The following is a 25,625-nucleotide window of genomic DNA, read 5'->3' on the forward strand; positions in this document are numbered from 1 at the left end:
GTTGATAAGCAGAGAGGTCGTTTCAAGCATTTTATTTTCACAAGGACGTCGTGCACTTAAGGTTCTTTGAGGCAAACGTGGCAATGCTTCAAGTGAAGAATTAAATATCGACAATTCAGGGTCCACAAAAGAAAAATGTAATCCGATGATTAAGTAAGTTAGCGAGAGGCAGTTCCGGTGTAAATGTCTTGCAGCAAAGTTTATACAAAGAGAAAGGTCATATGGTGTTATTCTATTTACCTTATTCCATTTTTCAAAACGTTACTGCAGAAATAAGGAAAATATTTTTCCTTTAAAAAAAACAAAACCAGACAAATATATATTTGAGGAAAACAGCATGTAAGTTAATATGTTGTTTAGGAGAGTATAAAACTGGTTACTTTGCCAAGAACTCCCTCAGGCTAAAATAGTATATATCTGAAAATGAGTTCTCTTGCAACCAGTTCGTTCTATTTGGGACTATATTTGTGTAGAATTGCTTTTTAAATGTGCATTGTGGTTTTGTAACTAGGTTTTAAAATACTTTGAACCTATAATTTATCCAATCTTAGAAGTTTCTTGTAAATATCCGGTTTCAAATTTTATTTGCCCTACATAGCTTACAAGAAGTAATCGTTGGAAATGACAATTGAGTGAGCATTCTTGATATGTTTTCATCCTTCCAGCTTGTGTAAAACAGATAATTCTCCAGCCTGATTCAAAGTTATAACTAAATAAAGGGGATTACATTTATTTATGTGCTCATTTATTCGCTGAAGATCTATCCCACTGCAGTCTTGCGATTCTCAGTGGGTTCCAGGATGTATAAAAAATATTAAAACACCTACGTCATTCAAATAAAATAAAATCAAACCTTATGCATGCCTACGTAGAAGTAAATTCCTTTGTGAGTTTGGAGAGTGAAGTTCCTACGTGCTACCTTTCCCGTCCTTCAGTGTTTCTTCATTTTGGCAACTTTAAGTGCGTGGCCCTCAATTCCCAGAATTTCCCAAACCATCATGCAGATTGGGAATTCCCCCAAGGGAGTCACCAGGAAGGCTGGAAACTGAAGTCCACACAGCTTAAATTCCCCAAAGTTGAGTAACACTGTTTTCCTAGGTGTTTCCTGGGGATTTTGTGCTATGCACTTGTGAAATAGTCCCGTACGTTATAAATTCCTCAAGTGGATGTCAGAAATTGTGGTTTCCTAACGCTCACATTCTCTTGCAACAACCGGCATGAGAAAACTATGTCCATCCAGTGTTTGCCAAAGCAACTGCAAAGGTCTTTCTGGGCTAGGAGAAGCCACACAATGACTTTCCCGAGGGACACGACTGAACAGAAGTTGGTTTTAGCCAGCTTCTTGCCCTGTAGGAAGAGGACTAAAAATAGCCAAGAGCTGGTGCACAACGCTACCTGCAGTTGTGTGTTGCAAATCATATGGCATTTCTTTAAAGAGCTCTTCGGGAGGTGTGTACAAAAGTTATTCATTTATTTATTAAACTTATACGCTGCTCGTTATGCCGGAGGTCTTTCTAAATTAGAAAGACGTTTGGGGATGCAGTCAAATTATGAGTAATCCTTGCACGCTTCTATTTGATTTTTTGTTTAAAAAAGAAGGCCTGTAGTGGTGCTGGTAACCTCTGAAAAAAAACAACACTTAAAACATTAAAATAAATGTATAAAAACTGGGTAGCTTAGGAGAATCAGGAGCCCTGTCCAAATTGGTTCCAAAGAACTCTGGCAATAAAAAAAGATTGATAATTAATATAACCCACATGCATTGAATTATGAAAAGGGAATCTTTTATTTATTACTCAACTTTAACTTTGGGGAAAACATTTGTTTTACATCTGGAGAGGAGGAGAGGGAGAGAAGGTATTAATGCAGATGTATTATTTTAAGGTTTGGGAACCCTTCCGCAAACTATTTCATTCCTTTTTTTTAAAGTCCCACTGCAATCTTAGTGGTTGTGTCATAAGGTGACACTCACCCTCCTTGGCATACAGGTAGTCCTCGACTTACAACCGTTCGTTTAGTGACTGCTTGAAGTTAACAACGGCCCTGAAAAAAGCGACTTACGACTGTTTCCCACTCTTACGACCATTGCAGCATCCCCAATGGCCGCAAATTCCATCGAAATTCAGGCGTTTGGCAACTGGTTCACATTTACGACCGTCGCAGCGTCACACAATTCCCTTTTGTGACCTTCTGACAAGCAAAGTCAACGGGGAAGACAGGCTCGCTTAACGACCATGTGACTTACTTAACAACTGCAGTGATTCACTTAACAACGGTGGTGAGAAAGATTGTAAAATGGGACAAAACGCACTGCACAGCCGACTCACTTAGCAACCAAAATTCGGAGCTCAATTATGGTCATAAGTCGAAAACTAACTGTAACTTAGCTGGGCAGATCTTAGATAAGGTAGAACAGTAATTGAAACGGGATGGAAACGACCATAGAGACGGTCATTTCCATCCCCTGTTTCAATCACTGTTCTGCTAACCATAAAGTTGTAGTAGCTAGAGGGCTCTGCAGCTAAAGTTGTGTTGCAGCCTCAGATTTTTAAGTTCTCTCCCTTTTTAAACTTAAAATATAGTTAATATCTTGCTCCCTTAAATCTTATGGGTATTTCTTCTGTTTAGCATAAGAAAATGCTAACACCAAGTGGGAAATAATAATGTGACCTCCTCCACACATATTCAGAAATGGATATTAAGATAATTAAGTGGGTCATTTAACAGGGTCAACTTTACCCAGTTTTTAGAAAGCAACAAAATGGGATTTAATTGCAAGCAGAAGTATTTAATTAAGGGTCTCATGTAGTTCTTTAAAGTCTTAATAGAGGAGATCAGTGATGCAATTCTGATTTCAAAATCAAAGTATTATCTCAAATAACATGAAATGATGACACCACGCACTAATGTGACATCATCAGGACATCATCTGATTATCGGAAGAATCTCCTCAGTGTTTGAACATGTTCATTTTTTTCTTGCAAGATTTCCAGGAATCTAACAATTCTGTTGGAACAAGATAACCTAAAAAAAAAATCAGGTTGTTTTTTTTCAAATTAGTACCAGTAAGCCAACGAAGTTTTGCCAAGTGCAAGGAAGATTTGCCATTATATTTAAAATTAATCGAGTTCACGTAGAGCATTAAAGTAATTCATTATCTATAAAGAATAAGGTAATGTATTCCGTTTTGATGTTTAACCCAAGTAGCAGTTAATCAGAAAGCAGACATTTGGATTAAAACAAGGTGTTTTTTTCCCTCCCCCTCCAGGGCAATTTTTGAAGAATAGCCTGTGTCCAAGAATTACAAATTGTGGTCAGAATAATATGCGAACAGGTAATTCCATGAATTTTTTGTTTATTGTAAATTTTAAGTTATATCTATTTGGAATAATGTACACTTTGCATAGCTCGATGTTCACGTATTTTGATTGTTTTGAAGGCTGGTCAGAATGTGACGCTGATAATAATCCTTAGAGAAATCAAAGTACTTTATATACTGGATGAACTCCAATATATTCAAATTATGATTTGGTGGATATGGACAAGTGTGTTGTTTATATTGGTTTTCTCGTTACATATGGGGTATAATTCATTTCTGCCTTTTAACATCAGTGCAATATACCGTTATAGCCAAATCAACCAATTATTATTTGAGGCATCCTTCAGGACCCAGAATCAAACGGAATTGCAGTCTAATTTTGATAACTACAGAATAACAGAGTTGGAAGGGACCTTGGAGGTCTTGTAGTCCAGCTCAGGCAAGAAACCCTAAACCATGTCAGACAAATGGTTGTCCAATCTCTTTTTAAAAATGTCCAGTGTTGGAGTTTTCTCAACTTCTGGAAGTAAGTTGTTCCACTGATGAATTGCTCTTAAAATCCTTACATTAAGTAAATTTCCTTTTGTGGCTCATTATGAATTTACTTTTCAAGCCTATTGCAAGGGATGGAGACATGTAAAAATCCTCTTTAATTCTGTTGTCTGGTTTAATAATTTTAACTGGAGGGTTCTCAGATTACCCTGCTAGTCTGGTTTTGAGCTTCTCACCTCCTTGTCTGTCCTCTCAGCCTACACGTAGATCAGTCACAAAAATCCAGCAGCAGGCAGGTTTTCCTAACTCGTAAGACCTAAACCTTTAACTTATGAATTGTAAACCATCATATTCATTTTGTCCAAATTTTAAAACACATGAGTGGAACTTTTTTTAAAAAAAGGTCAAATCTAGGCCCTCAAGTCATAAAAAGTTATAGGCTTGTTGCAAACTTCCTCCTAGGCAGGGTATTAAAAATAATAAATCATTTATTTTGGCCCCAAAGCATTTGGAATTATTTAGAAACCACTGGCTTCAATCCTAGGGGGGCAAGCAGATGTTTTAGATCAATTGCCATCAAGACTGGATTTCAAAACGATGAAATTTTCTTTGTTTTGTGAGATGAGAAACGATCAGGGAAAGTGGCTGGGAGACCGCCATAGAGAGGGTCTCATTAGATTTCATTTCCTTTAATTGTGGAATTCTCTGGATGGGTTGTCTGAACTCCAGGGAAGTGAGATGGTCTATTGCAATTATTCCACTGCTTGCATCACTCTGTTTTGTTCCTATTTCATTCCTCATATGGATGGGGATTTGCTAAGAGACTGTGGCTTTCTATTTATGGGAGGTGTGAATTCTAGACATTATCTCTAACAAAATTGTAAAACCATTAACTTGGTTATCTGACTTGACCGGGGTACACAAGTTGCGGTCTTAATCTCGTATCTGTCGTGTCCAAAACATGAACCTCTGGCAAAAATCTATCCTTTCGTCTCTAAAAATCTGAAGCAAACGTCTTCACCAAGCGAAAGACTTCAGAGTAAAAATAGAAATTCTGGTTGGTTGAGTTTAGTCTGTCAGCAAAGAGCAGTACTGGATAAACCAGCTGGTCAGGTTATGAGTCTATAAACCAAACTTATTGATGTTGGGAAGAGTGGGCTGTTCCCCACTTGTACTGGCACAGCTCTCTCCTGACTTATGGAAAAACAGCCAGGATGGAAGATCCCAGTGGTTATAGCTACCATGAACAACAATTGTCGGAGAGAGAGTGGCATCAAGAATAGGGAAAATATCAGGCTCTGAATGAGCTTTGCTTTTCAGAATTTGGGCAAGGGGAAATTGCCAGAGGTCCTCCCCCTCCCACCTCCAATTTGCAGGGGGGGGGGGGTCAACTTTCCCTGCAGCAGCTTCCTTGCTTCCAAATGAGGATATTTATGGCCCCATTTTCAGGGAGGGCAGAAATAGCCAGGACTCTCAAACACCTCATGTGCAAGATAGCACCACTTTCAACTCCATTGTGATGCTCCGTTTTTTCATGGAGCGGGGCTTCAAGGTTCAGAACTTCACAAAATCACATTTGAGGTTATATTATATGGCTTGGGATGAAACATTTATTCAGAGCAAGCAAATAGATGTGGTGGTTTTCCTTTTTTTTTTTTTTTTTCTGTTCGTTCATGTCCGATTCTCAGAGATTTGCCTGGACGAGACCGTGCAGTTTTCTCGGTGAAGTTTTTCAGAAGTTTTTCCCTTCTCCCCTCTGCCCCCTATTTTAGATCATGAAGAACTCTGTGGCAGCACCTATGGGTCTTTCTGTCTGAATGGTGGGATCTGTTATACCATACCTTCCACTTCCAATCCGTTTTGCAGGTAGGCTCAACGTGGACTATTACGCTTTGTGGCTTTTCCAAAATCACACCGTTTGCCCCTTTGCTGGTTGCATTAGCCGAAGGGCAGGACTTTCAAACGACAGAAATACTTCCACCGCCACCCTTTTAGAGCTGCCCTTGCTGATTCCACCCGGTGTGATGTTTTATTTACTTGAAAAATGTGATACCCAGCCACAAAAGTGCTGGTTTAAGGGAAGTCTTTTAGAGCCTCTGCATCAGCTAATTTCCCAGGCACAAAGCCTCCAGGAAGTCCCTGGAGAAAGAGAGAGAGAGAGAGAAAGAGAGAGAGAAAGAAAGAAAGAAAGAAAGAGAGAGAGAGAACAGTAGGAAATACCAAGCCATATTGGCCTAACTGTAGACTGGCAGATCCCGGCCGGAAAAGGGATACCATATTGAGAGGCGATGTCTAAATCCGATCGTTTTGGAGACCTGTGATGCAAGAAAACCTTATGTAACCAGAATGACACCGTGCTGTTGTCTAAAACGCACAGGGTGGAAATCAATAATTCCCGTTTACCTTTCAGTACTAAACAGTTATTGCACTTTATGGTCAAAGTGGGCATTTCGGTGGGAGAGGAAATATTTCCTGAGTGAAAAAAGAGGCTTTTTAAAAAATCAACGCAGTAGCAAATCCCACAGAGATAGGAAAAGACGAGTATCTATGATTTGTGTACAGGTAATCCTCGGGTTATGACCGCAATTGAGCCCAAAATGTATGCTGCTGAGTGAAACATTTGTTCAGTGAGTTTGCCCCATTTTATGGCTTTTCTTGCCGCAGTTGTTAAGTGAATCACTGCAGTTGTTAAGTTAGCGACACGGTTGTTCAGTGAAACTGGCTTCCCCACTGACTTTGCTGGTCAGGAGGTCGCAAAAAAGGGATCAGGTGACCTTGGGACGCTGCAACCGTCATAAATACGAGTCTATTACCAAGCATCTTTAAAAACGTAGGTTTTCTTTCCTAAGAGACCGATTAGCCTGCAAAGCACAAATAGGGTTTACATTCATTACAGCGCTAAATATACATATGCATACATGCCACAGTCCCGTAGACTAGGCGATTCTCACAGGATGACCTGGCTAGTATCTGCTGGGCCAGAGTGAAAATAGGATGTTCTCATGTTCCTGAAATCTTCTCTGCAACCAATGGAAAGCAGTTTTCATTGTAAGGTGGCCATTTAACATTCAATTCTGGGAATTTCGTGCCTGTTACTCCATTACAGACGGATAAGACTATATTCCAGTGCACATTGTAATTATAAATGTCGTTAGGGAATCTTTCAAAAGATCCTAACCTCTCCTCAGTTCACGTCACAATTCCATGAAAATCCCACAATAAATGTTTTCCCCTTCCTTCCATGGAAGAAAAACTTCAATTTCTGCAAGCATCCTCGCACTTTCATTCTGGTTGGGGTGCAGTTTTAGTAGTTGCGTTATTCAAACCTAGCAAAACGCAAGCTTCTCTTCAGGCCCGATTCTCGAAGCGTTGAGATTCATTCATGAGAGATTCTCAATCTGTCATGTCCCACGGTTTGCGGATTCAGACATTTCCCTCAGTCGCCACACTGGGTCATTTGATTATTCAGATTTTTTCAGTCCTTCTAAGTAGCCCGAATCTTTGATTAGATTTGCACATCCACATTTCCTTACGCAGTGGAGATTTCTATTTTCAATAACCAAGCCTGCACATTTGAGACTGTGCATAGGTGCCCATAAAACACTGGGCCTCACCTGCATTTTAACTGCATGGTGACACCATGACACATCAGTGTTGCTGAACCCTAATTCTCAGGACTCTGACATGCACCCCCATTCAGCTCATAAGTCTCTAAGCCGCATCTTTCAGAGAGAAAAAGATTGATGTATTAGGAGCCTGGAAGATTTAGGGCTGTCTCTAACCCACTTTTTCTCAACTTGGAAGACATATGGACTCCAAGTTTCCAGAATGCCCCAAACCAGCATTCTGAATATTGAAGTCCACACAAGTTGGCTGGGGCATTCTGGAACTTGAAGTCTAACTTGTCTTCAAGTTGCCAAGGGTGAGAAACACATTTCTAATGACTCGGGGTTGGTAAAACAGGGGGAAGGAACATTGAATTCTTGCAGAACAGGGCATGAATCGAATCAAGAACGGACAGGGAATTCGAGCAACCGACCTGCACTGCACAAAGTACACCTTCCACAACTCCTTGAGTTCTTCGCTCTAACGCTCACTGTAGTGGGAGCCAACCGAGGAAGCTAAATGGGAGAGGGAGCAGAGACCAATTTTTTTGGGGGGGAAATGTGGCTTCCTTTCAGCTCACAAACTAACTCATCTTTGTCCGCAGGTGTGTTGACAACTACACAGGAGCTCGTTGCGAAGCAATCTTGCTCCCCAGCATCAAGAGCCACTCAAGAGGAGAACTGTTTGTCGCCGTGTTGGCTTCCGTCGTCGTCCTGAGCGTCCTGGTAGCCGGAGCGTTTTTTTTCCTCTGCAGGTAAAGCCGTTATTGATCCAAAGAAAGGAGATTTGGGCTCTTTGAATTGGCCGAATAAAGGTCCACATATTTACCGTATGCGCCCTTTGCTCTTTAACACCGACCGGGGACGTCGTGCAATTTCCCTCGTCTCTTTCTAAAAGAGACCTCAGACCATTCCATTCTCAGATAAACTCTACTAAGCCGAGATAACCGTGTGTTTGTGGGCCGCTGACTCACAATCGGTTGGTGCTGCTTTAGTTCCCCAGCTTAAAAAAAAAAAGGTAAAATAAAACCTCAGAGAAGCTGTAAAGCTGAGTCACGGGAAGCTGGCACACACATCTTCAGACAAGGCAAACTGCATCGTCCCGAGAGTAGCGTTTATAAGAGTGTTTAGTTGAGAAAAGCCAGCACAAAGAGTGCCAACAATTGCCACTTATCCTCCGTCTCAGGCCATTCATAGCTTTAAGCCACTTCCACCGAGAAGTGGGAGAGGGGGAAGTTAAAACCCACCGGCCTCCTCGGATTATCCGTCTTCTGTCTCTTTGCTGTCTCATTCCCTTTATCCCTTCTCGCCAGGAAAGGCCAGATCCCGCGGGCCAATGCCCTGGAGCGTGGCGAACACCTGATTGAGGGAAACGGCAGCAATGCTTGCAACAGTGAGTACTTCTCCGGTGAATTCCTGGTGCAAGGAGGTGGGAGGGGACACAGGTGTAGGGAAGCTACCTGCAGCCTCTAAATCAGGGTGTCCAACCTTGGCCACTGTTAAGGCTTGTGGACTTCCACTCCCAGAATTCCCCAGCCAGCGATGCCAGTTCCAAGTACAAACGTAATGCGAGCTATGCGGGCTGGGGAATTCTGGGAGTTGATGTCTACAGGTCTTAAAAGTGGCCAAGGTTGGACGCCCCTGCTTGAAATCCACTTTTTTGTAGTCATAGCCCTTGAATTGTCATCGGCCCCAATTTATTTAAGTTTATAGGCCATTCACCTCGCTATCCAAAGCGACTGATAGCATGGATAGTTTCCCCCAACTCCTGTTTTTGAAATAGGAAGTGGAGTCAAAACTGAAAGGTAACTCTCTAACTTAAACAAGGTCCCTGTAAGAGATGACCAGGCTGAGCCGGAGGAAGGGTCAAACGTGTCCTTAGTCTTGAGTCCCTGCGCGCCCACAACAGTGCGCTCCTGCCAACCTTGAATTCCATTGATTCTTATCTGCCACCAATTTGCCTTGACTGTTAGTAGTTCAGATTCCGGTCGAGAGGATAAACTTGCAATCAACCTGTATTTATTTGAACTGCCTGGGTTTCCTGAATTCCCGTGCTTGACAGTCACCCCTCCAATCCCTCATCCCAAGTCCTGGACCACTGCAGACCCCCAACTCCCAAGACAATACGTACACCCCCCATAAAAGAATGCCCTGTGGATCTGATGGAAGTGGTGTCTTTTCAGAAATAACCGAATAAAGAAATCCAAAGAAGGAATTATGGACCAGCTGCAAAAGAAGTGGAAAAGCTGAAACCACGTTGGAGAATATGGTAAGAGGACGGAGCGGATACCTGTGACAAGTGTTGTGCTAATTAAAGATTTATCAGGCCAGTTAAATTTAGGATCTCATTTCAAAGGAAGAGGGGCTCGCGCAGAGAAGTCTGATGTGTTATGTGCACAACTTCTCTGAATTTTTCAGACTTTTACAACTTTTTCCTTTTTTATTATGGGAGGGTATTTTTATGCAAAAGCAGAGAGATTGCAAGATTCAAATACATTATTATCCTGATAAAAGGGAGAAAAATTAAGAACGTCTGCTTAGGCGGTGTCCAGTATTTTTGGCCTGCTACAAAAATGCACAGTGAGAACAAAGAAGCTGTGAATTCTTACAGACACCTGTTTAGGCATGCTTGAATAATGCAATTTTTCTTGGCCAAGAATCATGAACACATCACATGGGCCCGTATTTTTCCACAAAGGGTTCTTTTAATGTATGAAAGGAGAACAAGCAGGGATAAGAATTGCAATAATCCTGTATTTATTTGAACTGCCTGGGTTTCCTGATTTCCCGTGCTTGACAGTCACCCCTCCAATCCCTCATCCCAAGTCCTGGACCACTGCAGACCCCAACTCCCAAGACAATACATACACCCCCATAAAAGATTGCCCTTTGGATCTGATGGAAGTGGTGTCTTTTCAGAAATAAACGAATAAAGAAATCCAAAGAAGAAATTATCGACCAGCTGCAAAAGAAGTGGAACACCTGTGCATGCCTATAAATGTAAAAATAAACAGATTATCAGGAAAATGCGAATTCACAGGTTTTTCCTTTCATCTTTAGATACTGTCTTCTGTTCAGAACCCCAAACTGATGCTATGTTCTAGGGATAACGCTGAAGCCTATGCAATTTCTCTTGATGTTGACTCTGTATGTCTGTTGATGATCCAAGCACTACCCTTCCTTTTCTGTAGCCGCCGTACATTGTTCGTTCAGGTCCCATTGTGATCCGCTCAGGTCCTTTTCGCTGCCCAATATTGTCCCGGGGACAAACAAAAACGTTACCAGATGGAGAATAAATGTTGAAAGAATTCCATGCAGACTTAGGACAGACCCCAAAATAAATACTGCTCTGTAAAGGCCAGAACGTTCCCCCCTCCGCCCTGAACAAAAGCAATACCTAATCGTTAAATGAGATCTTCAAAACGGATTCCTACAGTGAGCCGACGAATGAGTTAAAATTGCTCATTGTATTCTTGAGGATGTTCAGTTCCTCATTTTTGATGTGGTTAATTAATTCCTGCGGGTACAAGACCAGTGTGCTACTTTTAATACCTTTGCAAGCTGCCTTGACAGAAATGATGGGAAAGATAATGCATAATTTGACGTTAAAAAAAAAAAAAAGAACCAAAGAAAATCCTAATAAAGCCACTGTCTTCTGTGATTTTCAGGAATCTGTGTCAGCGTTCCCAGCTACTTTGAATGAAGAACATGATTTAGAGGACCAAATATCTATGCAGAAATGTGCACAGCTTATGTTCTTACTGTTCCTAGACTCAGGAGGTCAGAGGTATGTGAAGATGCTGAGAGAGACATTAGAGTCAACTCCATCCTCGGTAATTAAAATAGACAAAATGCTTTTAAAGTATTTCCGAACATTAGTAAGTAGTATTGAAAAGCTGTTCGATCCTTTCCATCCGTTTTTATTGAAGGTGAAATCAGCTTTACGGTTTAGTGTCCTCCAACGGATCTTCCATGCCAGGAACAAGCTTTGGTGAACAAAATAAAGAGATGCATTATGTAAAGGTTTCCACAACTTACAGCGGTGACATCGGGCACGCCTTTTTAGGGTCATGATGTACTCACTGTGTTCCTTTTTTTTTTTCCTTTTTGTTTGAAACATTTCCATTTGTAAATAAAGTTTATCCTTTTCAAACACGTATCTGAGGTCTCTCGAAATATTCTGTGTTTAAAGTTCGTCCACGTGTTATCAGTTGGTTGTAAAAGACAACTAATTAAGAAATAATATCTGACCAAGCCGGAGTAGAGTAATAGTTAAGGATGAGGATGGGGGAGACTCAGGTTTGGGGGGTCACCTTGGCCCAGGGAGTAACTTATTCTCAGTCTAGTCTACTCACAAAGTTGTTTCAGAAAAAGAGTTGGAAGAGTTCTAGAAGAAAGCGGAGGGGGAAAAAAATCCAACAAACTTAACATAAAACTACATACAGTTTTGTAAAGTTCCACGAATCATTTGTTCTTACTCATGAAGCCATCGATTGGTCTGTAGGCTTCTTCCGTTAAAGTTATTTATTTATTTTTGCATGCCTTCTGATTTGAGAAAATTGCAACCACAGACCCGCAGAATTGGGGGGGAAAAAGCTTATTATTGGCTGTAAATGGATTTATTTCTACAGTAACACAATCTCACCTCTGCGTTACAATCCCAAAACTGAACTTGCTTTTTACATTACCCAGTAAATTTACCCAGAAAACTGACTGACCATATACCAAATTCTTTGGAATCAATCTCTATTCAGGACACTTTTTAAAGCAACCAGAACAATGTCAATGTTTAACAGACAGCTGCATTTTCAATATATGCTTTAGATTGTCTTCCATAAAGCAGCACTAACTTTTCAACGGAGAAAGTTTCCTTTAAAATAAAACACGCTGGCCATTGAAATCTGATTTCTAAAACAATCTGGCAAGCATGCATCATCAGAATGGGATGTTTCTGAGATGTAAGCATGGTTTCAATTTTGTACATTTTAAATATATTAAAAATGACTTTCCTAAAACTTTTGAATTACTGGCTTCATGAATCACGTTGGCAAAAGAACCCTGAAACTTGGCCCATAAACCTGCAGCAACTTACAGTAGACTAACCAATCTTTTGTATCCCTGCCTCTAATATTTCCCTAAGGTTTAATATTTGGGGGGGTATTGCATTAACATTACCAAATCAAACCAGAAGAAAGATAATCAGGGACTCTCAATGTTAGGCCAGGACTTCAATCACGTGAGGAATTCGGTCCTGAAGCTTCATATATTCAAAAACAGCACGAAAAAACAGCGTAATGAAGTAAGTCATTAAAGCCAGCCCAGCAAACACAGTTTCTCCCAGGCATTAAAAGCAGTCAAGTCTGCAACGATGCCAAAAATACATCATACAGACGGGTGTCTCCACAAAGAAAAATGGTATTTCCTTGCATCGCGGTTTTCAATTTTTCATGGAAAAGACAAACACATTTTGGAGAGGAACAAAAAACAACAACACTCAAAACATTCTTGGCAGTCTGCTTTTGGAGGAAGACAGAAAGAATATAACTTGCAGCTGAGAGGGGGAAAAAATCACGTATTTAATTCTCTGTTACCTTATTTTACACTTGCCCGACTTCCCCAGTACAACCTTAGGACATTAAACCAAATCATAAATATCTTCAGTAGCTTTAATGTCAGAGAGAAAGCTGAATATCAAGTTAACATCTTGCAGTCATATAATTCTGCTGCCATTCATCTTTCCTACACTGATAAAAGCAGTGAGTTGAAGGGTTGTTGTTGTTTTTTTTGCACAGGAAGAAAACCTTATTAGTGTATGCTTTCAGACTGTTGTCGTTTAGACAGTTCCAGATCCCAAGAATTCATATTTAAAACACTCAACAGCAGAATTCAAACCAAATCAGACAAATCGTGAGGTTCCTCCATATATTTAAGAACCCCAAGGGATATTTTCCTACAACCAAAGCGATTAAAAAGCAGGCAACTAGTACAATATATATATATAAAATATAAACTAGCTAGTGAACAAGATGGCCCAACTTCCAGTGTTTTACCAAGATAAGCCCAAGAATTCAGACCATCGAATCCTCTCTGGACCAAAACGATGAATATTCAAGTGCAAACGTGGTTTCAAATTTGACTAGGCCTCCATGGGCCCCTTTGCCCCTTAACAGATGATTTAAAGAGCTCAGTTCAGACCTGAAACTTTGCACTGCCAGAGACAAACAATAACAGGCTTAGCTTAAGACAGGCTTAGTTCATGGGCTGACTTGTTCTGTAATCCAGTGATCCCCAACCTTTTGATGCCGCGGCCCGGCACCGGCATCAGCTGGGCGCGCGCCCGGTACCGGCATCAGCTGGGCGCCGCCATCTTTTTGATGAAAAATGCTTCCGGTGAGCTTTCTACCCGGAAAAGCTCACGAAGCGCTGGCGCCGCCATCTGTTTTTGATGAAAACGTGCCCCGTGAGCTTTCACCCGGAAAAGCTCACTGGAAGCACTTTTTCATGAAAAAGATGGCGGCGCCAGCAAGCTGCGGCCCGGTAGGAGTTGTTCGCTGGATCGCACGTCCCCGGACCGGTGGTTGGGGACCCTGCTGTAATCCACTAACAGCAAGGGGGAAAAGGATATTTCCCCCAGTACGAAAGCACTGGTGATGCTTAAACCACCATCATTTGCAACTGCTGGAATGAAGTAAAAAAAAAATCTAACCGTATGGATACGAAACACTTTCTGTTTCAGAAAAGGGGGAATTAAAAAACTCATCTTTTTCTTCCCCGAATTTAAGATCACGTCATCAGGGAGGCCTAAAGTCGACGGGGCCGCTTTCCTTGTTTGTTTCGGGAGGGACTCTGAACGGCGTGCCCAGAATGGCCCGCTCCTCGCCACTCGTTGCAGCCTAGCGACAACCGCACAATGGCAGAAGAGAAAAGAGAGCGAGAGAGAGAGAGAGAGAAAGGGAGAGGAGAGAGATGTTTAAGCTTGATTGCCTTTAGCCGAACCAAAGTGCAGAAGCATCACCACCGTGGTGTAGCTGTGCAGGAGGTTGTCCTTGGCCTCGCGACATTCCCGGAGGACGAAATTCCCCGTCACGATTCGGTCGCAGCCGATCTCCCCGTGCCCGAAGAAACCGAACAGCGGCACGGCCGGGAAGAACTTCCGGAAAGTGTCGGCCTCCAGGTTCACTTTGTTCTGGTAATGCTGGCGCCCCCTGCCCACGCAGGCGAACATGAAGGCCAGGCTGTGGCGCTCAGGGATGTTGGCCGCCTTCAGGCGCCGCATGGCCGCTTCGGCTAACTTCTCGTCCGTGACGTCCTGGTCCAGCAGGACAGAGGCGCACTGGATCTGGGCACCGCTGAACGCCAGGCTGACCACGCCACACGACTCGGCAGGCTGGGTGTGACTGAAAGGAATGATGGGGGGGGGGGGTAAACAAGAGTCAGAAGCTGGCGGGCCACAGCCCAACGTCGCCCAACAGGCCATGCTGAGCAATACAGGTCATCCTCAACTTACGACCGTTCGTTTAGCGAAGCTGCACACTTACAATGGACCCCAGGACGGTGAAAACAGCCTCAAACGGCCCTAAAATCAGCTGGGAGGCGCACCCATGCGCAGTGCAGGTAATGTTCTGTCCCAGCAGAAGCTTCCGAAAGCAAACCCAGATAAAACTCCAAAACTGAAAGGTTCACGGCTTTATTCCCCCCTCTTTGTAGATAACAGATGGCTTGCAGCCAATTAATCCAATTAGGAAAACCTTCAAATCAATCAAAGTCTGTTATCATCACACTTAACCCTTCGAACGCTTTCTGCCTTCTGCAAAGGCAAAAACCATTTGCAACCAAGCTTATATTCCCTAGTGGGAGGGGCCATTACATGGCCTCCTTACTCCCGAGTCGTCTAGGCAGCTTCAGCTGTTCCCTCCTACGAAGCATCCTGCGATCACGTGCACTGAGCACAGGCTCCTCGGGAACCTCCTCGTCACTGCTGCCAGCCCCCACCATCTCTGAAGGCAGCAGCCCACTCCCTGATAGTCCCGGCCCCTCATCCAAGTCCTCGCTCTCCTCAGCCGAGGAACGCTCTCCTCAGGGAGGAACGGAGAGGGAGCAACGTGGGTTGCATGGCTTACTGGGGAGGAAAGGGCCCTGATTCACTTTATTAGCTACAGCTGGGAACACGGTGTTTAAAAAGGGTAGCTGTGCACAGCAGCTTGTTGGGAGCAAATCGTGAATTATCTGGTATTGTCGAGGCTTATCTGTGTTCCTGGCTTCTTCCCAACTGTGTTTGCTTTCAGGTCTGCAATTCCTTCTCCTGCCCTGTCAAGTTAATTACTGCAGAATGGTTTGTTTGGATTTTTAGTTAGAGTTTGTATGTACTTTGTTTTCGGACTGAATTTCCTCCACTTAAAGACTGTTCCTGAGAGAGTTTTTTATTCCAGCCGAAGGTAACCTGGACATTGGGGGCAAAATTGGAGGTACTAAAGGAACTTTTCTTACTTATGTGACTGTGTTGCCTTTGTGCCACGCCCCTTTGGGTCATCCCAGCCAAAGGGCTAAGGAGCTCAGAAGTGCGTTATCCAACTTACGTAAAGGAAGTCACTCAAATAAGGTAAGGAGAGAAGTGCAAACGGGGGGAGAAAAAAGATGACGAAAGGACTGTAACACACATCATTAGCACTTCTAATTTTAGATAAACAAAATGATCACTTGGCAGAACACGAAGCGCTTTGAAAGTGGCTCACTTGTACGAGCAGTTTGCGGAAATCTCTCTCTTTTCGCTTCATGCTAGAATCGAAAGAAAAGGGCCGACTCCAAATCAGGGAGAACTTTTCAGGCCATCCTATTCTGATTGTTTTGGTGCTTGAAAAGGAAATAAAAGAAAAAAAACATGGAGATCATACAGGCAGCCGTGGATCTACAACCGTGAAGGAGCCTGGAATTTTCCCCATCAGTTGTGACAGTTGTAAGTCGAGGCTGTCGGGCTCTGAGTTCACTACGGCTGAGAGAGGCACTCATGGGACTGAAGCCAATATTGTGGCTTTTTTTTTTTTTTTTTTTGAGGCAGTTATTAGGTGAATGGGACGGTCATTCAGCATGTGTCCGTGATGGCGAACCTATGGCACGCATGCCAGGAGTGGCACGCAAAGCCCTCTGTGGGCACGCACACCGTAGCTAGCTGCTGCTCTGGGTTTCTGCCAGCCAGCTGGTTTTTGTGGGTGCCAGAGCAACAGAAAACGGCTTGAAAAACAGCAAGAACCTAGGCCATTTTGGGGCCCTTTTTCAGGCTGTTTCCAGGTCGTTTTTCGGGCTGTTTTCCAGACCAAAAACAACCCCCCAAATGACCCCAAAAAACCGGCCTGAAAACGCCCCCCTAAAATCCCTCCAAAAATGGCACTCGGTGCCGAAAAGGTTCGCCAGCACTGGCATATGTCATTCCGTTAAGTAAATCAATGCATTATGTGGGTTGTTTTTTTTTTTTTTTGCCAAAATCTGGAGAAAAAGTGCTGGAACTTGGCAAAAAACAACAACCCAAAAACCCATTGTAAATTGTAATCATATGATTATGGAAGTCTGCAACCAGCCATAAAGAGGAACGGGAAGGCCGACCCAGTTTTTCTTCACTTTATCAGCCCAAGAGATTTGAGCAGGCCGGGAAAATCCGAACTTTCCTTTATCACAATAAAGAAGCCGAGATTTTCAGGAACAGATAAAGGCCGACCCCACTGAACCCTACGGGCAGTCCTCGACTTACAATCGTTCCATTTAGTGACCGAAGATACAACGGCACTGAAAAAAGTGACTTATGACCAGCTTCCACCCTTATAGCAGCATCCCCGTGGTCACGTGGTCAAAATCCCGGTGCTTGGCAACTCGTATTTATGATGGTTTGCAGTGTCCCGAAGTCTGCGACCCCAGCGTCAATGGGGAAGCCAGGTTCGCTTTAACCATCGTGTTACTAAGTTAATGGCAGTGATTCATTTAACAACGGCAGCAAGAAAGGTGGTAAAGTGGGGGCAAAACCCACCCTTCATCGCTGTTTTGCTTAGCGATACAGAAATTTGGGGCTTCATGGTGGTTGTAAGTCGAGGACCACCTGTTAAACCAGAGAAACCTATCAAAACGAGACACCCACCAAGTCAGGGACGTAATGCTGTCTACGTATCCACCCGCTAAGATGATGCTTTTTTCGTTCAGGCGATTGACAATTTGGCGGAAGAATCGTGGCGATCCCGTCTTCCAGCTGTTGTATCCGAAGAGAAGCACGGCTCTGAGGTCGGGGTTGTTCTTAAGACCTGGTTGGAGTAAAAGAGGAGAGAGGGGGGGGGAGGGGAGGGAGGGAAGGAGAGAGACAATAGGAAAGAGAGACAGAGAGAGACAATAGGAAAGAGAGAGAGAGAGAGACACGTTAGGAAAGAGAGAGACACACACATAATAGAAAAGAGAGAGACACAATAGATAAGAGAGATGACAGGAAAGAGAGAGAGAGACAATAGGAAAGAGAGAGAGAGACAGAGACACACAATAGGAAAGAGAGACAATAGGAAAGAAAGAGACAGAGCGAGAGGGAGGGAGAGAGAGAGAGAAATAGGAAAGAGACAGAGAGAGACATGATAGGAAAGCGAGAGAGACACACGCACACAATAGAAAAGAGAGGCACACAATAGATAAGAGAGACGACAGGAAAGAGAGAGAGACAGAGACACACAATAGGAAAGAGAGACGATAGGAAAGAGAGAGAGACAGAGAGAGATGGAGGGAGGGTGAGAGAGAGAGAGTAGAAATAGAGAGAGGGAGAGAGAGAGGGAGGGAGGGAGGGAGAGAGAGAAAGAGAGAGGAGAAAGAGAAGAGAGAAATATATATATATATATATATATGTATATGTGTGTGTGTATTATTAATCTGTCTTTCTGCTGATAATAACAAGATGCCAAACTTCATGCATCGTCTAGTTTACGGCCTGAATCTGTTTTTGTTTCCTGACCTACTTTCCCTAAAGGTACCCATACCAAAAGCAGAGATTCCCACCAGGTGTTGTTGTTGTCATAACAGCCCTGCAGCAAATTTCTGACCTCTTAGGTACGTAATCCTGGAGGTCTATTTTTCTCTTCTGTAATCATAATGGTTTGTATTGGACAAACTTAGCCAGTGGTTTTAACCCTTTACGTATCAGAAAACAGGGAGCCCAGCCAGGAAAGCGGCAAACGACACGTATAGGTAGGAAAAAAAGGACTCGACATTCCCTTCCCAGTTATATAAAAACCCTGTAAAAACTACGGGAACCAGCTGTGGTTTAGCAGGGAGGTGCACAAAGTGGGACAACAAACTAGTTGACTTAAGTTTATTGTGTGTGTTTACTGGAGGGTTTACTTTTCTCTCTTGCTTAGTGTTTGGTGGTTAAGGGTAGAGAAAATATTTATCTGTTTCTATCCTGCCGTCATTCTCTACTTTTATAAATAACTCTAGGTAGCTAACGTTATTTAATACACCTTCCTCCTCCTCTTTTCCCCACAACAACCCTGGAAGGTGAGGTGTGCTGAAAGAGACTGATCGGTCCAAAGTCACCCAGTGGGCTTTTATGGCTAAGGCAGGATTAGAACTCACTCTCTCCCTGTGCTTGGCCCAAAGTCACCTATTGCCTTGGGTGGCCATCTGCCAGTTTCTAGCCTGGTGCCTTGGTGGGAGGATGACTTCGAAAATATGATATGGTTCAAAGAATCACTAAGTTTCTCCTAGTCTTCGCAGCCAAACACTGCATCACAAATCACAACCTTCCAGTCATCACCATCATCATTTAACGAACCCCATAATCCCTTGTGGGGTGGAGTCCGGGGCAACTGAATGGAGCTAGTAGAGTGTTTTAATGGCCGGATGCCCTTCCTGTTGCCAGGGCGGAGTTTTGTTCAGCAGACATATCCTCAGTGTGAGAAAGAGAGAGAGAAATATCTGCCTCTACCTAGGATCGAACTCACAGCCTCCTGATTGTGAGACAAGAGCTCCACCTCTAGGCCACTGCACCACTCTACCCAACACACAACCTTGCAATGTACTATGAAAAATACCTTCAAAATGACTTGCACGTTGCGCCGTTTAAGCCCACGTTTGTCTTATGACGGTATCAACATTTACAATCGTGTTGTGATGACCCAAAGGGGCGTTACACAAAAAACAACAAAGTCACAAAAGTAGAATAAATTCCCTTTCACGCCTCCAACTTGGGCCCCAATGTCCAATTCTCCTCGGCTGGAGATCAAACTCTTCCAAAAACAGTCTACAAAGGGCAGAAATGCAGTCCGAACCCAAAGTAAAGATAACTAGAAATTAAAAAAAACCCAACACAAACCACACTGAAGTAATCAACACGGCAGGCCAGGATGATAAATTGCAGACTTTCAATGGATAACACAGCACCCACAGTTGGGAGGACGCCAAAACCCAGATAAGACTCGATAAAGACAATGCACGCTTTGCTTCCAGCAAGGAGCTGTGTGCAAATGCAACCACTGTTCTCCCAGCTGCAACTAATAAAAGGGATCAGGGCCCTTTTCTCTCCCATAAGCCACGTTGCTCCCTTCTCCGTTCCTCCCTGCGTGCCCCATGATGAAGAGGGGGTGGGCCTGGGTCTTCCTTGAGAATGCCCAGCCGGACTGTGCCCTTCCCCCGTTTCTTCCACAGCCACTGGAGCCACACTCCCACTCCCTGTCAGCTGCTCACTCTCCCCCTCAGAATCTGACTCCAACAAGGGCATGACACTTGTGAATCACCATTGGGAAATAAAAATCCAACACTGTGATAGCTTTTTTTTTTTTTTTAAATAGCACGAGTTCAAAGAGAGCCCCCCCAAAACAGCCACCCCACTTCGACTTGCCTGCTTCAGCAAACTGTCCTTCGTCGATGCCTTGGCTCTTTGGGTCTTTAAAAAAATGGAAGGTCTGAATCTTCACCCCATCGATTTTGGGGAAGAGCAGGGCGAAGCCGGCCTCTCCTTCTTCAACCTCCAAGGGACGATGGCTGCCGGAGCCTTTGGGGGTAACTGAAAAGCGAGACGCTCCGTCCAGTTAAAAAGGGCGCACCTCATTTTTCCAAAGACCGCGATAATCATTTTGAAACGTGCTCTCGTTTCCCACAAAGCACAGGCCGTTCAACCACGAAACATTCTCCCCATTATTCTTGGCTATTTTTAAAGGTAGTCCTGGACTCACGACCACAATTGAGCCCCCCCCATTTTTGTTGCTAAGTGAAACATTCGTTAAGTGGATTTTGCAACTGTGGATGTGAAAGCTGCTTCAAAATTACAGCCCTTTCCGTTCATTTTGAGGCAAACTTGAGAGAGAACCAGGGATTTGCTAGGCCCCAGGACTTGTGAGCACCTGGGAACAGTTTCCATTTTAATCATCTTCTTTTAACGACCTCATAATCCCTGGGCAACTGAATGGAGCTGAGCGTTTACTGGCCGGATGCCCTTCCTGTTGCCAATGCGGAGTTTTTGTTCAGCAGATACAGTCTCAACGTGCCCAGAGAGAGAAACATATCTGCCTCTACCTAGGATTGACCTCACAGCCTCCTGAATTGTGAGGCGAGAACTTCACCTCTAGGCCACCGCACCATTACAGTTTCCATTCTAATCAGAAATCCAAATTCTAAGTTTATTTGCAATTGATTTCTACAGAATGCTGCTTCCTTTGAGCAGGTGGAAAGACCCAGTTTGGATGCACAGCCATACCGAGGGGAAAAACTCAGGGAGCTCATTTGGTTGAGGTTGTTCTCCTTACCTACAACTCCAGGTGTCGCGAGACCAAGCACCTGGCATCGTGTGGGGAGCAGTTTTTCCAAGGCGGACGCGATTTCTTTACTGTATCTTCGCCGTGCTATAATTATGGGGGGAAAAAAACAAAAAACGGTTAGTCCAAGTTCCTGCAGGATCAATAATAACCTTGGGAGCGGCATCCGGTTTTTAAAAATATTTTAATTAGCTGCTGCAGTAAGCATGGAGTTCCCTAGGAATAAGGAGAGCTGCTCAAAAGACACATATCCATCACTGGTTGGTCTTCACAATTTTCAGGAATTTTTTTTTGGGATAATTCATGGGTCATTGGGACGGGCTTCCAGCAGGAACAAAGGGACAAGAGATAAAAATGAGATTTGAATTTAGGCTGATGGTGTTTCCTAGTTTGGGCAATGAAACAGCTGCGAGACAATTGACAAGCACAGAGAGTACCGAGGACCTCTTTGTTTCAACCCTGAGCTGCAAATATTTTCCTTTATCAATTTGTGTTTGTTACAAGGAATGGTGGTTTGCATAATCTAACCCAGTGATGGCTAACCTATGACACGTGTGTCACTCGTGACACGCCGAGGCACTTTGACTGACATGCCTGTTGGTGTGGGGAAAGCCTGCACATTTAGAGGCTGACTGTGCTCTGCTCCAATCCCTGCTCCCTGCTTGTTGCGTGGAGGCGTGGTGTCACCGCTGCCGCAAGATCTTTGCAGCAGAGAACCAGTTTTAACCGCCATAAACTGAGGTTTGTCAGTTTCATTACCTCAGGAACGCTACAGGAGGAAAGGAGATCCATGAGGTTCACAGCCCTGTAAGGTGGCCTTCCGATCCCCACATCCTGAGACCAGGCAGCCCTGAGACCAGGGAGACGAGTTTCACAGCCCTGTGTGATCACCCCAGCCCAGTCCGTCATAAACCAAATTATTGATATTTCTTGAAGTGACACACGACCCGAGGAAGGCTACACTTTTTCCCGATTTTCGACACACCAAGCTGAAAAGGTTAGCCATCACTGATCTAATCTATCCTCCAGGGATTTAACTGAGCCTTTCCAAATGTATGGACAAACAAGGAAAAATCTTATTATTTTCAAAGTTCTTCAGAGGGCTGCCTGGTCAAAAGTTGTTGCCTCTGCCAGCTTTCTGTTCCCAAGATCAACCTTGGAGCAGAAGATCAAGATAAATCCTGCCATCACAAAACAATGTTTTCCAAGTTGGGCAACTTTTCAGATTTTGTAGACTTCAACTCCCATAATTCTCTAGACGTTGTGAACTTCTGAGAAAATTTGAAGTCCCAGAATTCTGGGAGTTGAAGTCCACACTTTAAAGTTGCCAAGTTTGAAAAATATTGCTCTGTAGGATTCTTTCAGCGATATATTTTCATGCTCCTGCAACTGGCAAGTAACAAGAGATTCTGATAAATTAAAGAGTTCAATTACTCAGGTCAACTAAATCTATAGACCCACGTCAACACTCCTTTGTTACTGCAAAACAATACTTCGCCAAAGTTGTCTACCTAAGTCATGACAGAGCAGAGAGCTCCATTCAAGGCTATCATTTTGGTCTACAGAACCCAAACGGTCCAATCAGAAGACTGTTTTTTTTTTTGCCCCGTGTGAATAAGTCAATGGCTAAAAAACAGTCTTGCTGGCACTTACCTTTCTTCAGACTATTGCCAGAAATCTCTCTGTTTTCACTGAACGTCTCTGCATCTGATATCATATATAACACTGTCTGGGGGAGGACTTGAACTTTCTGTAATATAAACACAAAACACAACATAATGGACAATGGATAGTCACACACCAGGAACTTGTCTTGTATGTGAAAAACAAAGCATAGCTCCAAATACAGCTTGGGGTCCTTGGTGCTCTTGACTGAGCCTGATTGTTGGCTTGCAAATATTTCATGACCCAACTAGGTAACATCATCAGTGTTCTGATGGTGTTGATAGTGCTCTGATGGTAATGGTAATCATCAGATACTGATCGTGTTCCCCAGTTGGGTCATAAAATGTCTGCAAGAAAACCACAAAGCTCAGAGAGTACAAAAGGTTCCCAGAGATCAACCTGAGCTGTAGGTATTTCTTCAACTAGAACCAAATAAAACTTGAATAAACATAACTGCTTCTTGACTTGTCACTGAAAAAAAGATATAATTGCACAGTCAAAGGGCTGTTTCTTAACCATCATTATTCTGTTTAGAAAAAAACAGAACAGTAAATGTGGTAATTTAACAAACATGACCAAAGCTTGCCAAATAGACGAGGTTTCAAAGTTGCAACCTTAAGAACGAAGCTCAACCACAACAGGCAAACACCTGCTTCTGTCCATGTGTCCAAACCGCTTACCTCAATGTCTTCTGCTAACACGTGGACCAGAACGTGACTGTTGGATGGGTCTGGCTCCAGGGCAGAGACCCAGGTGATACCCTGCTGTGTTCGCAGGATTCTGCGGGAACATTCCCGCCATAGCTGGCACACGCTGCAACAGAAATATATATATATATATACATATACATATTATATATTATAGACAGATGAGACAGATGACAGATAGATGATAGAGATGACAGATATGGATGATAGATGATAGATAGATGATAGAGACACATGACAGATAGATGATATAGATGATAGATGGATAGTTGACAGAGATAGATATAAGATGGATAGATGATATAGAGGCAGATGACGGATGATATATAGATAGATGGATAGACAGAAAGATGATAGACAGATGACAGATAGATGATATAGATAGATGATAGATGGATAGACAGATGACAGACAGATAAATATAAGATGGATAGATAGATGATATAGAGGCAGATGACAGATGATATAGATTATAGATAGATGAATAGATGATAGAGACAGATGACAGACAGATAGATGATATAGAATAGATAGATGATAGATGGATGATAGTGAGACAGATGACAGATAGATATATGGATAGACAGACAGATGATGGATAAATAGACAGATGACAGACAGATAAATGATAGAGGCAGATGACAGCTAGATGATATGGATAGATGATGGATGGACAGACAGATGACAGACATATAGATATAAGATGGATAGATAGATGATATAAAGGCAGATGACAGATGATATAGATTATAGATAGATGGATAGACAGATAGATGATAGACAGATGACAGAGATGATTAGATAGATGATAGATGGATAGACAGATGACAGACAGACAGATATAAGATGGATAGATAGATGATATAGTGGCAGATGACAGACAGATGATATAGATAGATGATAGATGGATGATATAGAGACAGATCACAGATATAGATGATTAGATGGATAGACAGATGACAGAGACAGATGACAGACAGATATAGATGATATAGGTAGATGGATAGATAGAGATAGATCAATCACATTGCGGGGGGGGGGCAACCGTAGCCTCCCCCCAGGCCCAACTCCTGAAAGCCCCTCCCTCCCAGGGATGCCAGTTGCTCCCTTCGGACTTCTGCCTGCCTCCGCTGCCACCGCCCCTCTCGTACCCTCTCCCGCCCGCCCGCTTCCCTCCGTGGCTATCGGCTCTCCCCCCGCCCCCATTCGAGGGCCGGTTCCTCTCTCGTCGCTCCTCGGGGTCTACTGGCGTCCCGGGCGATCCCTTGTGACTCTCCAGAGCTGCTCACCAGGCCGCCCGCAGGAGGGCCTTGGTGGGCAGGAAGCCGAGGATCCGCTCCACCACCTCGGCGAGGCTGCTCAGCACGTAGCCGCTCTTGGGGTCGGGCTCCATGACAACCGCAGGCCGCGCGTGCCCCCCCCCCACCCTCCGAAAAAGCACCAGCAGAGTCCCGGAAGCTGCGGCGCGCTGCTGACGCCATCGACGACGCGACGCCCTCCGTTGCCGTGGAGACCGACGCGCGGTGTGTGTGTGGGGGGGGGGAGAGGAACCCGGACAACCCTCCCTCGGTCCCGAGTGATCAAAGGGTAGCCGCTCTAGCCTTCGGCGTCTCTATGATGAGCACTCCCGAAGCTCGGAATGGGACTCGGAAAACGAAATCTGTCGACCTTCATTACTACTTTTTTTCCTATCTCTATGAGCTCAGAGTTTGAGGTCGGAGGGGAGACCATAGATGTAGAATAGTACAGATAGCCCTCAACTTTACAACAGTTCATTTAGTGACCAAAGTTACACCAGCAGTGAGAAAAGGAACTTATGACCGCTTTTTAAATTATGACCATTGCAGCATCCCCTTTTATGACTGTTGCAATGTCTCCCAGGGGTCTCGTGATTATTATTTTTTTGCAACCTTCTGAAAAGCAAAACCAACAAGGAAGCCAGATTCACTTAACCACTGGGTTCCTAACAATTGCAATGATTCACTTAACAACCGTGGCAAGAAAAGTTGTAAAATGGAGCAAAACTCAACAAATGTTTCACTTAGCAACATAAATTTGGGGCTCAATT

General features: G+C 43.6%; 2 protein-coding genes across 16 annotated transcripts in view; one reads left to right on the plus strand and one right to left on the minus strand.

The window, feature by feature from the left end:
* Positions 1 to 11,575, plus strand: part of NRG4 (neuregulin 4) — a 38,109-nt gene extending 26,534 nt beyond the window's left edge. For 5 of the 13 annotated variants that reach the window (XR_015750758.1, XR_015750759.1, XR_015750762.1 and 2 more), the window contains 6 exons: positions 3,269 to 3,334; positions 5,584 to 5,677; positions 8,022 to 8,171; positions 8,730 to 8,809; positions 9,600 to 9,685; positions 11,085 to 11,575. Coding sequence is in view for 6 of the 13 variants with exons in the window: in XM_087972484.1 (XP_087828610.1) it covers positions 3,325 to 3,334; positions 5,584 to 5,677; positions 8,022 to 8,171; positions 8,730 to 8,809; positions 9,479 to 9,558 (414 nt within the window). In the remaining 7 variants the exon portion in view is untranslated. Of the gene's footprint in view, positions 1 to 1,293; positions 1,450 to 3,099; positions 3,173 to 3,268; positions 3,335 to 5,583; positions 5,678 to 8,021; positions 8,172 to 8,729; positions 8,810 to 9,243; positions 9,403 to 9,478; positions 9,686 to 11,084 lie in introns of those variants that run through there. The other 8 variants (XM_087972484.1, XM_087972485.1, XM_087972487.1 and 5 more) reach the window with 6 other exon arrangements.
* Positions 6,643 to 25,083, minus strand: FBXO22 (F-box protein 22). Of its 3 annotated transcripts, XM_087972483.1 has the most exons (9): positions 24,847 to 25,082; positions 23,531 to 23,663; positions 22,839 to 22,935; positions 21,177 to 21,272; positions 20,273 to 20,437; positions 17,540 to 17,699; positions 14,401 to 14,813; positions 7,241 to 7,246; positions 6,643 to 6,826 (listed from the first exon to the last, which is right to left on the minus strand). In XM_087972483.1, the coding sequence occupies exons 1-9, from the start codon at positions 24,948 to 24,950 to the stop codon at positions 6,759 to 6,761; spliced, it is 1,242 nt and encodes a 413-aa protein (XP_087828609.1). In that variant the 5' UTR covers positions 24,951 to 25,082; the 3' UTR covers positions 6,643 to 6,758. The 3 variants fall into 3 exon arrangements, with proteins under 3 accessions (XP_087828609.1, XP_026540324.1, XP_087828608.1); XM_026684539.2 differs by lacking the exons at positions 6,643 to 6,826; positions 7,241 to 7,246 and having other exon boundaries at positions 14,041 to 14,813; positions 24,847 to 25,083; XM_087972482.1 differs by lacking the exons at positions 6,643 to 6,826; positions 7,241 to 7,246 and having other exon boundaries at positions 14,041 to 14,813; positions 17,540 to 17,708; positions 20,282 to 20,437; positions 24,847 to 25,039.
* Between the last annotated feature and the right edge of the window lie 542 nt (positions 25,084 to 25,625).

This window comes from Notechis scutatus, chromosome 11 (genome assembly GCF_049901735.1).
Source record: "Notechis scutatus isolate UNSWTSFEM ecotype Mainland chromosome 11, rNotScu1.2, whole genome shotgun sequence".
Taxonomy (NCBI): Eukaryota; Metazoa; Chordata; class Lepidosauria; order Squamata; family Elapidae; genus Notechis; species Notechis scutatus.